The sequence below is a fragment of the Rhipicephalus microplus genome, chromosome 10 (genome assembly GCF_043290135.1).
Source record: "Rhipicephalus microplus isolate Deutch F79 chromosome 10, USDA_Rmic, whole genome shotgun sequence".
In the NCBI taxonomy this organism is placed as follows: domain Eukaryota; kingdom Metazoa; phylum Arthropoda; class Arachnida; order Ixodida; family Ixodidae; genus Rhipicephalus; species Rhipicephalus microplus.
The window spans coordinates 2,055,316-2,073,066 of NC_134709.1; the positions used below are offsets into that span (position 1 = coordinate 2,055,316).

Here is a 17,751-nt window from a genome sequence, read left to right on the forward strand (position 1 = left end):
ACAACGGTGCACGAGGAGAAAAAGTCAACGGAGGGCTCGCGCACCAACCACATCGTCGCAGGAGATTGCTCAGAGAAAGCTTCGTGGCATGCGACCTGAGCCGGAATAAAAAATACCAGAGGATGAGCTGGCAATGTGCGTCGGGTCTCCGAGCTGCGAAGATGTGGGAAAGCAGCATTGCTACAGCAACGAGAGCAACTTAGCCGCCCGGTTCTGAAGGATGTCGACGAGAGAGGCCCGGGAAGTGGCCGTCGACCTCGGGGGGATTTCCAAGCGAGGCTGCCCAGACTTTCCGTGCCATTGCCCAGCAGTTTCAGGTGGACTTGCAGATATCCCACTTCGCGCCGGTTTGGTAGCGGCCCACACCAGCCAGCAGAATGATAAATTGGGGGACCCTTAAGCTTCACCTTTAAGAATTGAACGCAATGATGAAATCCGGCCCCTAGTAGGCCCTTCAACCGCTCAGTGCATACTTATTAATGTGTCATGTTACACACACCCGCATGTACACACACACACACACGCACACAGTAGATTGTACCAGCACGCACGAATGGTACATACAGGTTTTTGATCTAAAGCAAGAGTCGCACGGCCTCCAAGATAAACGCCGCGCGCTCGCCACTGGGAGGCCATAAAGAGTCTCATAATGCCTCACAGATGGCAGCACATTATTTAGCGTTTGCTGTTTGCTTGACTAACGCCTCAGGAGAGGCATCATATGTTTTCCACGAGATGGACATAGTTGTCTATATTTAGAGCTGTTTGAAAGTTTCTGTGTTTTCAGCGGCAATGGCTGCACTATCCCGACCTTTTTCGACGTAGTTTGAGGCCTCCGAATGCGCCTAGAAATCGCCAAATGGGCTCGTTTTCGTCACGACACCTGTCCAAAAAAACACGTTAAAGGGGCCCTGATACACTTCTCCAAGCAACCATGGAATGAATTCACTAGACAAGCTTATTTCCTCACAATTCAATGCCGCAAAAATTTTGAGAATCCATCCAGTGCGAGTTGAGTTACAAAAGGTTTGTCGCATGCTGCAATTGCATTTTCTCTTCTCTCATCCCCATGAAAGCGCTGGAAGCTAAGCAGGGAGGGGTGGCAGGAGCAAAGAAACAATGTCACTTGCACCTCGTGACCTTGAATACTTTTTTCCTTTTCCCTTCGAATGCGCAGCTTTCTCAGTGTGATCGTGCGCGCACGCGTGGACAAGTAGCGGTCTCCCACAGCGATCTCTGTAACGAGCTTTTTCGCTTATGGATGATTTTTCACTCACAACTAACGGGGCCGACGTCGATGGCAAAATTTCTGCTACACGAGCTCTCTAACACTATCGCATTAACACAACAGTAGGGGGAGTCCATGACGACCCAAGCCTAGCCCAGCAAAGACCCGAACACCAGTGAAGAGGACGACTGGTTTGTTCGGCAGGATCAACTGACGGCGAAAGTAACAATTGGAGCAGCTCGTCAATGACAAACGACTCAACTAAACGTGGACACAGAAAAGGGCAACAAGTCAGAACGCAATTAATTGTAAGAACATTCTATTGTTGACGCCAAATTGACTTAGGGCTAGCAACGAATTCAAACTGAGCTACAGCCAGTTTGGATTTGCTCATGTGCGCCGTTTGTTACTGAGTTATCAGTTCAAAAGTATTGTGGCTCGGGCGAGCTGGTTATCCATGAACATAGCTTGTATTAGCGCGGCACAAATGAAATGTAAAAGGGAAAGGTGGCCCCTGATCTGTACAGCTGCAACGTTATCGGCCGGTCTCGGAATCAGCTGCCATGTGAAATTGAATAAAGCGAAGCTATAGCAGATATAAGAAATTTGTGTGTGAGCTTGCCATCATTTGCACTACCGAATAAAGAAGTGACATTTTTTTTTTTTAATGAGACCACATGCAAGATGAGTTGTGTTTTTACGCATGTATAAGATGGGTGTAATATGCATGAAATAAACAGTTGAAAGTTTAGTGCCTACCTTTCTTGACATCTGTGTCGTCTTTCTGTTATCGTTTCCATATTTGCCACACTAGTACAAGCTAAGTTATCGATTGTTATTGAGTTAATGAGTTTTGTTGAGTTAATGGGTGTTATTGGGCTATTGAGTGCTTTAACCTGAATTCTGTGTATTGTTCTTTCTGTTTTGGGTGATGAAGTGTAATTGTCTTGCTACACGCGTCTCCCGTTTCTTTCAAATCCATCCTTCGCAAGCGCTTCCGAGACAAAATTTGTGACAATGTCTCTTATAAGCAAGGTACCTTGTATTCATTTCCTTACCAACCTGTATTTTACTGTCAGCACACTGGTGTCATTTTTTACCCATCTGTTTCTTATACGAGTGTCTCTTATAAAGGGGTTCAAATGTAAGAATATCTGGCGTATTTACATCTCAAAACCACCATATGATTACAAGAGACGCCGTAGTAGAGGGTTCTAAAAACTTTGACCATCTGGTGTTCTTTAATGTGCCTTGACATCGCACAGTGCACAGGCCTGTATCATTTCATCTCCATTGGAATGAAACTGCTGCAGCTGGGATCAAACCCATGACTTTTAAACGTGGGTTTGGTCCCAGCCGCGGCAGTCTTATTTTTTACAGCAAAAGCTGCTATGAGATCACAACAAGGGTCGCGTGCGCCCTCACCACTGCCCGTATCCACTATCACGCGAAATGAGAAAAAAACTTGGGGAATAAAAAACACTAAGGTCACAATGGGATTCGAACTTGGGTCCTGTGCGTGCCAGCCCAGTGAGCCATAGCAGTGCTTAAAACTGTGTTGCAAACTGATCCTAGGCAGGCTTGATGTCGGGAAAGGAATAAATATAGTATGAGTAATAAAGCATTTTAAAATAGCCAAGGAACAATAGGGTGTCATACAATGTGAATTCCATACCAAGTGGGTTGTTCAATGCTCCAAACCTTCTTCAGGCATAATTCTTCATTGTCAATAGCTACACCATAAAAAAATTGCACGAAATTCCATGCAAGTCTGTAGTGGGTACCACGCTTCTTCGAAGAATAACGAAGGATGGCATAGTGAATGCCCTCCCGCTACAAAAAAATTATGATAATTTATGACAGTGGGTGATGATATTGATATGTGGGGTTTAATGTCCCAAAACCACCATATTATTATGAGACATGCCGTAGTGGAGGGCTCCGGAAATTTTGACCAGTTGGGGTTATTTAACGTGCACCCAAATCACAGCACACGGGCCTACAACATTTTCGCCTCCATCGGAAATGCAGCCGCCACAGCCGGAATTCGATTTCGCGACCTGCGGGTCAGCAGCCAAGTACCTTAGCCACAGGACCACCATGGCAGGGCAAGGCATAGTGGGTACCCTGCCAGTGCGCTTGTAACAATCACTCAAAGAGTGTTTAAAAAAAGGCTCTGAAAGGCCACACTTCCGGCATTTGCTGTGATTTCGCTGTGCATTGCACGCAGGCCTGGCAGCTTTTAATAGCAAAAGCTGTTATGAGATCACAACTGGGGGCTTGCGCAGCGCCGTAGTTGTCCGCTGCCACAGCCGCTGCTGGTGTCCACAACCACATTGCGCGAAATTAGTAAATATTTAAACCAATGACACAGTGGGGCTCAAACTCAAAGCGAATGGTTGCCAGCCCAGTATTCTACCACTGAGCCACGCCGGTGCTTGAGAATTATTGGCAAACTTGCCTTAGGCAGGTTTGATGTCGGGAAAGCAATCGCGTTAATACGACTTAAAAACGTTTTAAGACAGCGAAAAAACAAGCAATCATCGCACAATGCGAATAGAGTAACGAGTGGGTCGTGCAATGCTCCAACTCATTAGGAAAGCTTCTTCTAGTTCAGCTATTAACTGTGGCACATACCCACTTCAGGCACAATTCCTCATCGTCGTCAGCCGTTGCATGAACAATTGGCACAATATTCCTCGCGATAGTTTAGGGGATACCACGTTTTTCAGAAAAATGATGAAAAATAGCATGGCGAATGGCGGCCTACTACCCTAAAATTTTTACTATTAATGCCGTAGTGGGCATCAAGCAAGTGTGCTTGCAGCAGTTACCAAATGAGTGTCTCGAAAAGGCTCTAAAAGGCCGCTCATCTGGCTTTCACTGTGACTGTGCTGGGCCTTCTGCGCAGGCTTGGCGTTTTTTTTTTTTTTAAATGTCCTCCATGTCTTGAAGTCAACCTACCCACTCATTCTTTGTTAGGTGCCAAATGACACCACGTTATACTACAATTGAAGTTGCCCTGTGCTTACCATTCAAAATTCGTGATGTACTGGTAGTTGTTTTGGGAACAGATGTCTATTATCTTGGACAAAAGCTCATCTCGGTAGGTGGTTCCTTCTGCCCGATCCATGTGGACCATCAACTTTTTCACTATCTCCATCAGGTTCTTCTTCGACACCTGCACAAGAGATGCCAGACACACACCTCGTAAATGAAAACTCCATGTTGCTTTATTAGCACTCAATCAACAGGTAGGGGGAGAGAACGTCACAGCTCACAATGAAAATCCTTCCACTTCTAACTAGAGGTTGGCAAGAAATGTGGAGCTCACTTCGAGTTGCTCATAAAATATACTTCCCTTTTAATATGTTCATTGTGAGGGCCTTGCTCTGGCAGACTCAACGCTTTCAGGTAGTATGCGAAGGGTTACTGCTCAGCTGCCTTCTCGTAATAACATCACGTACTACATGATACCAAAGGACAAAAAAAGAAAAGATGGTCTTGCACGTGCCATCAAGGCTACCAGTGGCACTGACAAACATGCTTTGATTTTAAATGCACATGCATACCCCACAAAGTGAATGGGTAGATGACCGCCTCCATAGCTCAGTGAATGAGCATTGACCACACTATCTGAAAGTCGCAGGTTCAATCCCTGCCGGCGAATCTTTTCGTCCACTTTGCACATCACAATTGCTACAAACAACATCCCCTGTACTTTCCTTGGCATCATTGTTCTCATTAATATTCTGTGTAACAAAGAAAAAAGCACCCTTATATTTTCATGGGATTTATACAAGTGGCATAGAAAATCCCAGCTTTGTCGTTGGAGGTCGCATTAGTTTCAGAAAAAACTGTACTGTTCGGAATATGAGCTCAAGCATTATCTAAACCCCCTAAAATAATTGTGCTTGTTCGACATATTGGCATGGCGTGTGCATGGCAGTGGTTACAGGTCACAGGTTGGTTACGTGAAAACAGAAAGTAGCGTGGCAATATTATCACACTGTGGCAAAGAACCATCTTGTTTATTTTGTTTTTTTTTAATGTGCACCTGAACAGAAGTACACACACTTTCATTAGCCTTGTTCGAATGGTAAATTCGAGGTTCAAAAATAATTCGAAGCAAATTGGTGGAATAATTTCGAATCGAATTTGAATATGTAATGGCAGTAGTGGTTCATCACATTTGCCTGTGTGTGGTCAACGAAGCGTACGATAAGAGATGACGCACAAGAAGATTTTAAAGAACATTTATTACAACAACGTACTTGATGGACAACCAGGAAAACAAGCAAAAAAAGAACACACTTAGACTAAACTGAAAGTCCTAATAACGCGGAGTGTTCAGTCTACATGAACCAGCGTCTGGTCTACAGAATCAGCGTCTGGAAGAGGCGACGGTCCACGCGCAGTGACAATCCTTGTCGATAGTGAGCTCAGGCAAGCAGGTGGCACGTCCCGTGCCACCTTTCAGTTAAGTTCAAGTGTGTTCTTTCTGTGCTTGTTTTCGTGGTAGTCTTTCGAGTCCGCTGTTGTGATAAATGTTGTTTGAAATCTACTCCTGCGTCATTTCTTATAGTTAGTTCCGTCGATCACGCACGGGCTGACGTGACGAACCACCCGTTGTTACAATTTCCTGGTGTCCGTGAGACAGGACTAAGCTCTCCTGTACATCTTTGAGCCTCATGTTGCTTGTTTGCAGGGGAGATAATGGACGAAAAGAGAACACCTGTTGAAATAGGAAAGGAGATGGGACTGAGTGGAGAGCATAAGTTAGTGCAGAACAGGAAGACATGAGAGATAAGCGAGCGGGAAGTAGCGAAGGTAGCGGCACAGGCGGGAGAATTAGCGTGTATAGAGGCAGAGCTCCTGGAAGCGCCATGGCATGTGTTAAAAGCAGAGCAGGCGAGTCCGACAACCGCAAGTAGCGGGACAGGTCACTGGTGGCTACATACACCAACAGAGGATGGACAGACCCACACCCTAAGGAGCTTCACCCCTAAAATCACACCATATGCGAAGCGTACGTAAGTCCATCCGTGCTTCTGTCCGTCCATTCGTTCTTGCTTCCATTCGTCCATGCAGCCATCAGAGAGTCGATCCGTCCGTTTAGTGAACACTCGAAGTACCATTATCTCGCATCTTTATATATTTATTATATACAAGTACCATCATCTAGCGAACACTCCAAGAACTGAACTCCCCAGTGGCACATACTCGATAGAGGTGGTTAATACAGAAGACGCCTTCTGTATTAATCGGGTGGTAATCGGGTGACGCCTTAAGGAGCTTCGCCCCTAAAAACCTCTCTGCTTTCTTTGCAGCAAGCCGGGACATAAAGCTTCCTACTGTTGGACAAGATCTAGAGCATCGAAGCTATCACCATGCTGGATATGTAAGCAGACCGGCCACGTGTGTACTATTAGCTCTGGCGTGACTATTACTATTACTACTATTAGCTCAGACATGAGTACTATTAGCTCAGACATTTCCACATGCAGAGTGAGCAGGAAAAGCCAAAGCCTTCCAGCAAAGTGAATGTAACGGGCATAATATGTTTGACATTGCTCAGAGCTGTACAACGTTCTGTGGAGGGAGCCAACAGATGCCGATGGTCACGGGTCATCTTTAAGGGAACGTGGCAACTGCTCTTTGCAGTTTCAGCTGCAACACAGTTGTAGTGAAAAGGTACCTCGTTCCAGACTCCAAGCTGGCTGGTAATCGCCATGCTATGTGTCTACACGACAGGTCTAAACAGAGTTTGCCAGAGGCCAAGGTATTCATCGATTCCAAGTTTTTCATGGGAGTTGCTGTCACTGTTTGAATGGAGTACCCTCTGTATGGTGTTATCCTTGGCAACATCTAGGGTGCTGTCCCTATTGCCAACCCAGAGTCCAAGCAAACGGATTTAGCAAAGGAGAAAGAGAAAAGTTCAGCGACAAAGCACAAATGGATTTCCCCCCCAAAAGAAGGAAAAAATTCAACGACAAAGCGCAGGAAGTAAAAAGAGACAGCTGCTACAAGAAAGACTGCAAAGGAGCAAAGGAAATCACCCGTACCACAAGTCAACCCATTAGACATCAGTCCAGAAAAACTGTGGGAATAGCAGAGAACAGATCCGGCACTGGAAGCTTGTTTTTAAGCAGTGGACCATACAACTACTTCCAGGAAACAAGCTACCTTAAAGTTAGTGCTGATCAACAGATTCCATTTCTGGCTTTGTTGGACTGCAGAACGGCGAAACTTTGAGTAAGTGATGGTTCCAAAGAAGCTACGGTCCACAGTAACGAAGATCGCACGCAAGGGAGTGCTCGCTGGACATCAGGGGCACGAGAGGACAACAGATTGTCCTAGAGGAATTTTATTGGCCGGAGTTCCAGCAGACGTCCCGTGCTTGGTTAAATTATGTGATATATGTCAGCGTGCGGCACCGAAGCACCTGGTAGGTCGTTTGCGCACTTGAAAAATATGCTTGAAATCTGGACGTCATTTCAAGGAGTTGCGATCATCAGTATCGGTCCACTGGTTCCAACTTCTAAAAACGGAAACATATGTTCATATGTTCCGACAATGATAGACATTGCCACGTGCTAAGCAGAGGTCGTAGCCTTGCCCAACGTTGAAACAGCACGGCAGCAGAAAACTCAGAGAAATGTTCGCTTGCGTTAGGGTCCCGCAGGAGATAATGAGTGACGTGGCAACGCATTCACATACAGCCTGATAAATACTGGGACAATTACTGTCATGTCGACAACTGCCCACAAAGACTAACCACCCCAGAGCAAGCGGACTTCTTGAAAGACTCAATGGGACACTCGAGAAGAGAATTGGCGAATGTGTCAGAAGTGTCCTAAAGAATAGGACAGATATTTGGCTCCTCTTTCGTTTGCTTATCGTGAGCTCACGCAATCTAGCCATTGGTTTTCCCTGTTTGATCTTTTGTATGGACGATTCGTGCGTGGCCTAATGTCCATCCTCAAGTAATTGTGGCGAAACGACAATCTAGATGCCGAGATCAAGACTATGTATAGATTCATCATCTAGTTACAAGAGAGGCTACAAAACACTTGCAAGATAGCTCACGAAGAGCTTCAGAAAACAAAGGCGTCGCCAAAGAAGACAAGACCTCGACAGCTGTCTGCAGGCAAGCAAGCGTTGCTGCTCCGTCCATCAGAAAACAATTAGCTAATCCTCACTTGGGAAGGTCCTTTTACAGTCATAGAGAAGCGCAATGGCAATAATTATCTGGTAGACCTGGGGTCACGAGTTAGCTTATTTCACGCCAACTTCCTCAAAAGACATCAACAGAAGGGAATCAAATCACATTACCGACAGGATGTCTTTGAATGAGCACATTGTAAATAGTGTTTTCTGTTGTCAGTAGTCAGCACTGTGAGCAAGTTGTTTTACCAGGCCTGATGATTGTTATAGCGCGAGATCAGAATGACAACAAAGGGACAAGAAGATGATTCGTTAGAAAAAAAAAGGTTAGCGCTGGTCTTCTTCTAGTCCCTTTGTTGTCATTCTGATCTCGCACGATCGTCATGTCATACCAACTAGCCCGAAACGCTACACTTCTATATTTTATCAGTGTTCGTACAGGTTTCCAAAGCGAAAATTCAAGGATATTCAAGGAATTTCCACGACCTATTGCAAGTATTTCAAGGACTCAAAGCAGCATGCTAAGTTAGAATTTTTCACTCTAAAATTTTCAAAATTGACCAATTTTATTGCACTTACAATAAATATATAGATATCATAATCATGACAAAAATGTAGCCTGAATAACTTTTCGCACTCTCTCCTTCACTTTTCCATAGAGACAGGGCACAATGCTGTCTGTGTCAATAAGTTTCGTGCTGACGGGCTTCACTGCGTATGTGTAGTCAGGCCTTAAAGGGGTGGTGCCACAACATCTGTGGTTTGAGCGTTCTTTGCTGCAAGCTTAAATTATAGCTCCAATAAGCATGATACACGCACCAAATTAAAAATAATTTGTCCCCTCATTGATATGAACAATTCTCACTTCCTGTTTGTGGGCACAGAGTTGAGCAGGTACGTAGCAGTGTAGCTGACTTAGTCACGCGATCACGAAGCTTTGCACGCGCCATGCTGAGTATCATCAGCTCTCGCACCCATGTGCCACACAAGTACCTGCAAAACGAATGCACCGCTAGCTGCAGCAACCGCTATGCTTTGCCGGTAGGTACGTGGCGGAAGTCCGGAAGTCACTCATCTGACTGCAGATCTGGTATGACCTCACTAAAACTTTCGTTGCCCTTTCCATAGACCTTTGTTAGCGTTGGACACCCTTGCGATGGGCCCTGATTAGGAGAATGAGCATTAGATACACTTGGGAAGTGACTTAAAATATTTTCTAAATGTTTCCGTAGTCCAACAATTCATGTGGAGTATCCTTGCCTATAAAGAGAAGACCCACACGGTGCTTGCTATAGCCTTGAAATTTGATGGCACCACCCCATTAAAGTCCGGGTGTTGCGATTTTTTGTCTTTGTAAGGGTAATAATGCTGTTATGCTCTTTGTCACCACGCTCGATAGCAAGAATGCTTAACCGATTTGAAAATATTTAATTACTAAAAACTAATACCGAAACCGAAATCCAACCGGGTGCGCTTCTGCGTGTGACGTAATGATTTGCCTGAACATGGCTGATGGCGCATAATTCCCGCCAAATGGCACTACCTGTCCACGCTGTCCGCCACGGTCGGCTAAAACGCTCGCGTTGTTATGGTGAACACACGGCGAATTGTATGTAACTCACAACCACTTGCTGCCTACCACACGCCCACCAACACAGAAAAGGAATTGCACACTTAAACAAGGAGGTGCCGGCCAAACCGACACAATCCATAGCAGACTGTGATAGCCGGGTAGTCCTGGGCCATGCCGGTTGGCGGACCAAATCACACGTAATTTAGTGGGTTTCACACCAACTGTCAGGCCATGCGCACTGTATTTACGTCATTCCAAACATCGACGCCCCCTGGTGCCGGAACGACAAACTCATCACATCCCTCCCCTCTTTATTGATGGATGCAAACAATTGTTTAAGGTGAGTATTGCTATACTGGTCGACAAATTCTGGTACTTCGACACAGGACAGGAGTACCGGGTGCTGTGACAGCAACGGTTTCCCTCACCACATCTTTCCTGGGATCTTGCCTAGACTCTGCGTCGTGAAGACGATTCGGAGTTGGCTGCCTCTCACCCACATCTAAGCCTGAAGCAAGACCTGTAACTACGGGGTTGCCCGACTTTTGATTGTCTGCACTCAGTTCCTCACGGGGCTGGCGGATGCGATCCAGATGTCAAGTCAAATGCCATCCGTCCTCCAGTAGAACATCCATGAATGAAGTGCATTGTTTGGTGACGATTGCAGGCAGCCACGCAGAACCTGGACGGAAGTTCCTTGTGAACACCTGGTCACCAGGGTGACCCATAACCCTGGTCTTGTTCTTTGGTCTCATATGACTTTCTGCTTAAGTTGCTTCTGCAGCACCTTATGGTCTGGGTGTAGGAGGTTTAACGCAGTCTTCAGCTTTCGTCCCAACAACAGCTCCGACGGCAGCAACCTGTAACCGAGTGAGGCGTACACCTGTAGGTCAGAAGCATTGCGGACAATTTTAGGTGACCGCTGTGTGATTCAATGTGCAAACATTGAATCTCTCCAGGGCTAGCCTTCCACAAGTTATTTTCGACAGTCTGCACTGCCTGCTCTGTAACACCATTTGACGCTGGATGATATGGGGACACCAGCATTCGCCTCACTTCGCTTTTCTTGAGTGTGGAGTAGAGCTCACTGGTAAACGCTGGCTCATTATCCGACACGACCACATCCGGAAGGCCTTGGTTTGCAGACATAATTGCCATGCAGGAAATAGTTTCTTCAGCTGACGGTGTGGAAACTGGGAACACTTTGATCCACTTTGAGAACGCATCAACTGCAATAAAGAAATAGGTGTTCCTGTAAGGGCCAGCAAAGTCCACATGCAGCCGTGACCGCGGTTTATCCGGGAATGGCCAGGGCATGACAGGCCCCGATTGTGACACTCTTTCATGTTCCTGGCAAATACGGCACTCTTGAATGGTTATCGCAATGTCATTATCCAAGCTAGGCCACCACACATGACCACACGCAACTGCCTTCATTTTGGACAGTCCTGGATGACTCTCATGCAGCGACTGGAGGAGTTTTGAACATTGACTCTGTTGCCTCACATTAGACAGCTCCCTTGCACACTCATCTCATGAAAGCACGTCTCGTAGGGTCTTCCCTCTGGCCCTAGGTTTATCTGGCAGCCTGACCACAATGCTGCTTTTACTTGCGATAGCATTGGGTCTCTGAAGATGACTGCCACAACAGCATTTGACGACAGCACCCCGGCGTATACACCTTCCAGCATCAACACTTCAGCAGGGCAGTCAACAACAAAATCGGCAATTGGCAGAAGTTGCCGGCTTAACTCATCAGCATGTGCAATTTGTAAGCCCGGCCTATACTTCAGGTTGTAGCTGTACCCTGGCAACAGCGAGGCCCACCTTAACACTCTCGGAGAATTTGGGAGCAGGTGTGTCTGCTGCGAGCAGGCCGAGCAGCAGTTTTTGATCTGTGACGGCCTCCAAATGCCGGCCCTACAAGTACTGCCTGAACTTTGTAACGCCAAAAACAAGGCTCAATGCCTCCTTATCTGATTGGCTGTAGTTTGTCTCCATGATTACCAGGCTGCGGGAGGGAGAACCAATGGAGCGCTTCTCTTTAGATGACTCTCGTTGCACTAATACTGCTCCAATACCGAAGGGAGATGCATCAGTGACAAGCAGAGTTGGCTTTTCTGGGTCAAAGTATGCCACTATAGCAGCAGAGGCCAATAGCTTTTTGCTTCTCCGAAATTCCTGCTCCTCATCTGTTTCCCAGCAACATGGCATTCCCAATGCCAACAAGCTATTGAGCAGCCATAACACGGCAGAAGGGTTTGGCAAAAACCTGTAAAAATTAACCAACCCGAGGTAACTCTGAAGGTCTTTGACCGCTCGGGGTGCAGGGGCTTCCAGCACTGCTTCAGTCTTAGCCGGGTTTGGACGCAGTCCAGCCGGACTAATGATATGGCCCAAGTACTGTACTTCCAGTTTCAAGAATTCAAACTAGCATAACTTTAGCAGCAGTCCCGCAATTTTCAGGCGATCACACACTCGGCCCAAACTTTCTCAATGCTCTTTGTCACTGGTTGCTGTGACCAGAATATCGTCAAAGTACACTACGACACGATTAAGGTCGTCCAAACATTCTCCATCTCTCGTTGAAATATAGCCGGAGAAGATGAAACCTCAAATGGCAGCTTTATAAATCAGTACAAACACTTCAGAGTTTCAGTGGTGACTATCTCTTGGCACTCCTCAACGAGTGGGACCTGCTGGTAGGCATCTTGCAAGTCGAGCTTTGTGAACTTCTTGACTCCTGTAAGCTGCACGAAAAGTTCCTCAATCCTAGGAATGGAGCATTGATTGATCGATATGTGGGGTTTAACGTCCCAAAACCACCATATGATTATGAGAGACGCCGTAGTGGAGGGCTCCAGAAATTTCGACCACTTGGGGTTCTTTAACGTGCACCCAAATCTGAGCACACGGGCCTACAACATTTCCGCCTCCATCGGAAATGCAGCCGCCGCAGCCGGGATTTGAACCGGCGACCTGCGGGTCAGCAGCATAAGTACCTTAGCCACTAGACCACCGCGGCGGGGCTAGGAATGGAGCAGGACTCAAGGACTGTCACAGGGTTTACGGCAGTATTAAAATCGCCGCAGGCTCGAACCCGGCCGTTTCGCTTATACAGGAACGATGGGCACGGCCCACTGAGAAGATTTTACGGGTTTGGCAACGCCTGCTCGTTCCATCCTCTGCAGTTCTTCAAGAATCCTATTCTTCAAAGCAAATGGTATCAGACGTGCCTTGACAAAACGTGGCTTCGCACCCTTTTGTACGATATATTAGCTGCAATGCCGTGAAACGTGCAAAGCTGCTTTGAAAAAAATCCATGATATTGGCTTACCAGGCTTTCCGTAGACTTCAAGACGTTGAATCCTTCTATCTGAGCGATGCCTAGCTTAAAGGCCTTCATCCAGCTTTGTCCAAACAGCGTAGGACACGCCCTTTTCACAAAACACAGCGGTCACCTTGTTTAACCAGTGCTTCTGGCTTTCCCTGGACAAATTTCGTGTCACTGAAAAAAACTTCTCAGCTGTACACTTGATAGCTCCAACGGCACCGACGGAAAAAACTTGCCGGATTTTCCATCATTAATGGTCAACACACTAGCGCTGGTGTCCAACTCTATATACTCTACACTCAATGTAACATATAAAACCTTGAATGAATGCAAAGACAAGCTATCTGAATTGTTTACAATAAGTTTTTTACTTTCGACTCACCAGCTGAACTGATGCAGTTGAATGATATTTCCATTCCTGAATCGCGTAAAAACTGCGATTTGACCTTCTATCACAGCTACTCAGCAATAAACTTGCACTCGATCCAGCAGCATATTTGAGTCCACAATTGACAAGGCCTACTCGCCAACATCACCCAAATGCTTTAATCCCATATTTCACGTGAACTGACCGATTCAAATACTCTTTTTTCTGCGCGCGATTAATGATTGGAAAAACTAATACACTGTATCATTTGTTTTGCACACTTGCATTAGATTATGTGGATTACTTAAAAATGTATGCTGAAGACTGTATAGCTCAACTAAGAAGATCATTTTACTTTTCAATTGTGTTTTGCCCACCCTGCATGGACCTTGTGCCCGCAGTATCTATTAAGGGGGCAGACTGCTCTTCGGGACCAAAAAGTTACAAATAAATTCATTTTTTAAAATTGACATATTTGGTTTCTGCAAGTATTTTTCTATCTCTCTGGAAATTTTCTCTAACCAGGAAGTGGTAATTTTAGTGCAATGTCATGCTAACTGTCCAGATTCTTGGTGCTGTCAACATGCAGAACCTGCAAAAAAAATGGGGAACCGACTTCAGGGCTTCTTTATAATTGGGCGGCACCTGTGTCAGAAGCTCTGCTACGAATTTATGAGCACCTTTATGAAGATTTCTAAACATGCGCACTATGATTGTTGCTTTCTTGAAGAAGCTGTGTGTTTTCAGTTTTTTCCATTTTTCTCAAAAAAGTAAATTTACGACTGTTCAATTTTGAGGCCTCAATATCATCTCTGCAGCCGAGGCAGGTACAACAATAATTCTTTTTGCAATGGAAACCTGTATGTATGTAGAATGCAAGTGTGGAAGCAGAATTTAGAGCAGAAACCTTTTTAATTAATTACTCATAAAAATTGTAATGCAATTTCAACTGTTTTTGCAAATAAATTTGGGCATTTTGCTATAAAATAACCAAGGCCTAAAAACAACAACGAAAAAACTCTTGCATACTTTCACTCTATAGTCATTAGTCCATGTTAACATATCTTAAATATGACTTAATTTGTACTTTTTTTTCTATGGCAGTCTTAAACAATAGGGGGTGAACTTAAGGGGAGATGTTACTCGAAGACACTTTTTTTTTAATATTCACCCTAGAGCAATGAAACGAGCTGTTTATGGAACTTTTTATGCTGATTTCAAATATATAATTCGTTTTCTTGCCAGTTGCATATAGCTCTGCAACATGACAAAGTGAAAACCTTCACTCTTTTGCCCCCCCCCCCCCCCCCACTTTTTTCATCCCTGAACTTCCGTAATTTTTTATCATTCATAGTTCATAATGTTTGAAATAAAGTGTAGAATGCAAATAACCAATTAGGAAGCACATACAAAATATGTAATAGGTGTGAAAAATAATAGACATAGAAAGCCAATATTTCACCTATGCTAATAAAGATTTACATACAATTTTTTTATTATTATACAATAAAATATTGAAATTTGAACTAGATAATTGCATTTGTCATACTTCGGAAAAAATTTGGGCAAAATTTCAAGCAGGTCCGAGCACTAGAAGTGCCCGAAAAAGGAGGGGCACATTAAAAAAAATGGCATAATTTCTGTGTTGAGAAAAACGAGTTTTAAAGTCAAAATTGAGTTATTATTTATGAAAGATATAATTAAACCTGATGAAATTTGACAACCAAAAAGAACAATCCTTCTTGTAGTGGCCACTGCCACTAAAATACGCCAGCACCATAAGCTTGTCCCTTTCAGCTTTTTTTTTAGCCGAATCCTAACAGACAGGGCCATGAAACGCTTGCCAAACTTCTGCTCCATCTGGCAGAGCCATGTGCCAAGTGCAAGCTAGGAAGAAGTTTGACAGGACTGCAAAATCCAAACTAAGTCCAGTGTCATGCCATTTTGCGGCCATGTTTGTGCCACATACCGTCGAACCTAATGGCAATGTCGTCTCTGCTAAGTTCCCTCACTACGTGCTTTTTAAACCTCACAAGATTGGCACCAACGTCATCTATTGCCGCATGCCAAACTTTCCGGCTGACAGGTGTGAATGACTTGATGCATTGGCTTTTGCAAGCCAACAACTGCCGCAAATTGGACTAGTTGCTCATAGCCTATTCCTACAGAGCACGCCGCACAACAGCTTTCACTTGCAAGCAATGGCTTTTTTCATTCATAACGGAGATAATTACATGACAAAAGCATTGTTCAGCTGCTCTGCTCAACAAGACATGGACCCCGCAAATAGGCTTCACAGCACATACAGGCGCGCAGCGGCCAATGGCGGTCCCCCAATCCGTACCACGTGATAAGCCAGTCGCGGCGCTCGAAAAACGCGCAGAAGCGTGTTTCATTTATTTCTTGCGCTGAATCAGCAAAGGAAACTGTTGGTTTTTGAAGAGTGAGGCTCGACTCTTCGGCTCATGCAATCAACAATGGCGAGCAGCGGCGCATTATCGGCGGCAAGGTGCTCAAAGACTGAACACTTTGGACCTTTTAACAAGCACCTTGTGCTCTTTAGATGCAATCTTAAAGCACTTCCAGTTAAGTCTCAACCTGTATTTTTTTTCATAACAGTAGAGGCACTAATCTTATCCAAACAGGCAAAAATAAAGAATCGGTAATGTTAAAAAAACTTGTGTTTTTCAACTCTCATCTCCCCTGACGTTATCTCAGAAACAAGATGAGTTACAAGAACTAATTCAATATTTGAAATCAACAAAAAAAACTGCATAAGCCTGTGCAGTTTGATCAATATCACTGAAGAAATAAACAAAAAATGTCTAAGACCAGTCTGCCCCCTTAAATAAATAAAATAAATAAAGAAATATTGAGCTTTACATCGTTATCTTACACCGCTGTGCGCATTGGCTCTGAACTAGCTGTGTGACGCATCCACAAGTTGAAAACTACGGGCTCTTCAGCAGAGACAAGCTGGTTGCCCAGGTTGTTCACGTGACTAGACTGACTGTGGCTAGACTAACTCCAGTCAAAATTTCTACTGCCCGGCTGAACTTTGCAAACTCTTGCAAGGTGCCCTTTTTGGCGGCAGTTGTGACAGATCGTGCTGCCATGCCTACACCAGCGCGTAGAATGACCTCTCCCAACACAAAGGAACAGCTATCATTTTTCTCCGAGGCGACAACGCTTGCTCCGTAGCTTCGTCAGATAGTAGCTATACTTGGTGACAGCTCAATGCGCGTGAATCTTTGTGCACAGGCTCCACAGCTACGAGGGTGTCCTTCGCAGTTTCGAAGGTTAAACACATCATTTCCAGCAGCCGTGTTTCCATGTTTATGTCACCGATTTCACTGACTATCTGGTCGCGCAACAGGCGCTCTCGAAGAGTTGCAAAATTGCAGTCTTCAGCTAGTTTCTTCAACAAGGCAATGTAGTCATCTATGGTCTCCCCCTATTGTCGATGCCTTGAGAAAAACTTGAAACTTGCCACTACTTCTGATACACGAAGGGCATAGTGCTTGCCAAGTGTGGTAAAATATTCAGTCAGTCCTGCTTGGTGCTAGGGGGCCTCGTAGCAGAGAAGTCTAAACCGCAGTGTGTCAACAATACAGCTGTCTGCCTGTCACTCGGGATGTTTTTCACGATACAGGTACAGCTCGGCCCGCTCACGGTATTCCGCCCACTTCGATGCACTTGAGTCCAACGAATCCAACCTCCAGACGACAGGCACGACGACTTGTGGTTGTGCTGTGCCCGTCTGGTTCGTCATTCGACCTCGTCACCACCCCCGTTGCCACTTGTGATAATCAGATAGCAGGACATGCCCCTTTAAACCGAGTAGTTCTGGGCCATGCTGGTCGCCGGACTGAATCACACACACATACGTTAACGGGTTTCACACTGACCATCTGGCCATGTGCGCTGCATTTACTTCATTCCATCAAAGCCCCCGTGTGCCGGAACGGCAAACTAACTCATCACGCAGACAAACGGAGGCTCCAGTGACACAACAGTTCTTAACTTCCGCCCGGCAAAAATCAACGTCAACACACAATGTTGCCATTAATTCTGGCAAACGA

General features: G+C 45.3%; 1 protein-coding gene across 1 annotated transcript in view; it reads right to left on the reverse strand.

Moving 5' to 3' along the window:
- g (adaptor-related protein complex 3, delta 1 subunit-like garnet) overlaps window positions 1–17,751 on the reverse strand; it is a 330,226-nt gene that overhangs the window by 210,906 nt on the left and 101,569 nt on the right. The window contains exon 13 of the mRNA XM_075875995.1: window positions 4,261–4,409. Coding sequence (XP_075732110.1) covers window positions 4,261–4,409 — 149 coding nt within the window. The remainder of the gene's footprint in view (window positions 1–4,260; window positions 4,410–17,751) is intronic.